Source organism: Charadrius vociferus, unplaced genomic scaffold (assembly GCF_000708025.1).
Source record: "Charadrius vociferus isolate BGI_N301 unplaced genomic scaffold, ASM70802v2 scaffold819, whole genome shotgun sequence".
In the NCBI taxonomy this organism is placed as follows: domain Eukaryota; kingdom Metazoa; phylum Chordata; class Aves; order Charadriiformes; family Charadriidae; genus Charadrius; species Charadrius vociferus.
Window position 1 is genome coordinate 604,689 of NW_009650062.1, and position 1,770 is coordinate 606,458.

The following is a 1,770-nucleotide window of genomic DNA, read 5'->3' on the forward strand; positions in this document are numbered from 1 at the left end:
CACCCCCCATCTCCGATGATCTCAGAATAAGCAGATGAGACCTGCATCTCTAATGGTATAAAAGAAATATGAACAAACCACGGAGGAAGGGGGAAAAAAACCACTTCTCCCACCCGCACCCACCTCCCAGGGTTATTTTTCAGCTAAACCAACACAGCTGGATTTTCCCAGTACACCTCCACAGCCGTATTTATCCCTGACGGATGTATTTAAGAATCGAATTAAGAATTTGTGATTATTTAGCTGAAAGAAAACACAAGAATAAAGTTAGCCTGCTACTTCTCGGCTGGTAAGAGCGCTGTGTGCAATAATGTGGCTCTCTTGATAAATCTCCTGTAGAAACGGAGCCTCAGCTGCATTTATTTGCGTGAATAAAAGGCGGCAGAGAGGGAATGATATCTTTTTTCCGTAATGAGGGTGTGTTTGTATTTGAATTTAAAGTGTAAATATGTTGATTTATGGTTTGAAGTGTATCCCCCATACCTCAAATTGCATTTGGCGCATCGCCTGGGAGCACGAGGGAATAAAAACAGGGATTGCTGAAGTGACTGAAAAGGCAGGAAAAGGTGGAATTACCGGCTTCTGTTTTAATTTGTACATCCTGGGAGGATGAAAGGGGATGGGGCGCCTCGACAACAACACTCACCGGCCCCCCCGGTTGCACGCATCAGGTGAGAGAGGAGCAAGAAGTCCCTGCAGGCTCTGCCGCGCAATGTCCCCACGGAGTTGGGGCCGTTCGGCACCCGCCACCTTGTCCCATGCAGCCCCTCTGGGAGCCCAGCACTAAAAAATATTTAAAAAAAAAAAAAAAAAAAAGTAAATACCCATCCACGGCCAACGCATGGTCCTGGGGTCTCACGGTCCAGCCTGGATTCAGCCGGGACTCCCCAGTGCCGGCAGCGGTGCTGGCCAGGGCTGTGCAAGCAGAGAGGGTGGCTAAACCCCTTTGCACAAAGACAGGGAATAAAACTCCCTTTATTTTTCCCCCAAAATAAAGCTGGGTTTGCTATTCTAACCCAGCGAGATGGCTTTTGCCAGCTCTGGATTGCTGGGTACCGTCCCCGTGGTATCGGGGCTCCTCACCAGCATTATGAATTTAGTCCCTTTTGGCTTTTCCCACATTCCCAAATGTGATTTTGGGGCTGCTCCCTGCCAGACCTGGTCCGGAGGGTGTAAATGTGGGATCGGGAGGAGCCAGGGGTGGCTCAGCCCCAGGGGGAAACACGGCTTGAAGTGATGCGTTGGGATTTGAAATGGGGGTTTGATCGGAGCCACATGGTTTAATCGGGTTTTTCCTGTTGAATTTCTTTTGTAGAGCATCAGTCCGGTGCTAAATTGTCGATTTAATTAGTTAAAAATAGCGCAGGCATCCCCCTGCCCGGAGAGCTGCACTCCCTTTGATGTGGCAGCTGCTTCGCTAAAGTCTCCTCCACCTGGGCTTGAATTAATTAAGCCCAACTCTCCCTAAAAAATCCTCCCCTCCAGAAACCCTGCTGCTGGGAATGGCTCCGGAGCGGTTCTTTTGGGGAGGTTTCCTTGAAAAAGGTGCTGAGGGGATGGGGGTAGATGCAGCCCCCCGGCCTCCATAGGGCATATTTGTATTTTTGTTCTGATTTGCTTCCTGAGAGAGGGGGAAAAAACCAAAACCTCAAAAATAAAACAATAATAAAAAAATAAGGCAATATAAGTCCAAGCCGTCCCAGTGGGGTGGGATGCAGCGGAAGCCCCCGGGCAGGCGGGAGGGGGGTGCTGGGTGCTGCCCCAAAGAGC

At 49.8% G+C, this 1,770-nt stretch overlaps 1 protein-coding gene across 1 annotated transcript in view; it reads left to right on the plus strand.

Annotated features, from left to right (window-relative positions):
- Nucleotides 1–619: 619 nt before the first annotated feature.
- LAMTOR5 (late endosomal/lysosomal adaptor, MAPK and MTOR activator 5) overlaps nt 620–1,770 on the plus strand; it is a 5,700-nt gene continuing 4,549 nt past the window's right edge. The window contains exon 1 of the mRNA XM_009891750.1: nt 620–671. Coding sequence (XP_009890052.1) covers nt 620–671 — 52 coding nt within the window. The remainder of the gene's footprint in view (nt 672–1,770) is intronic.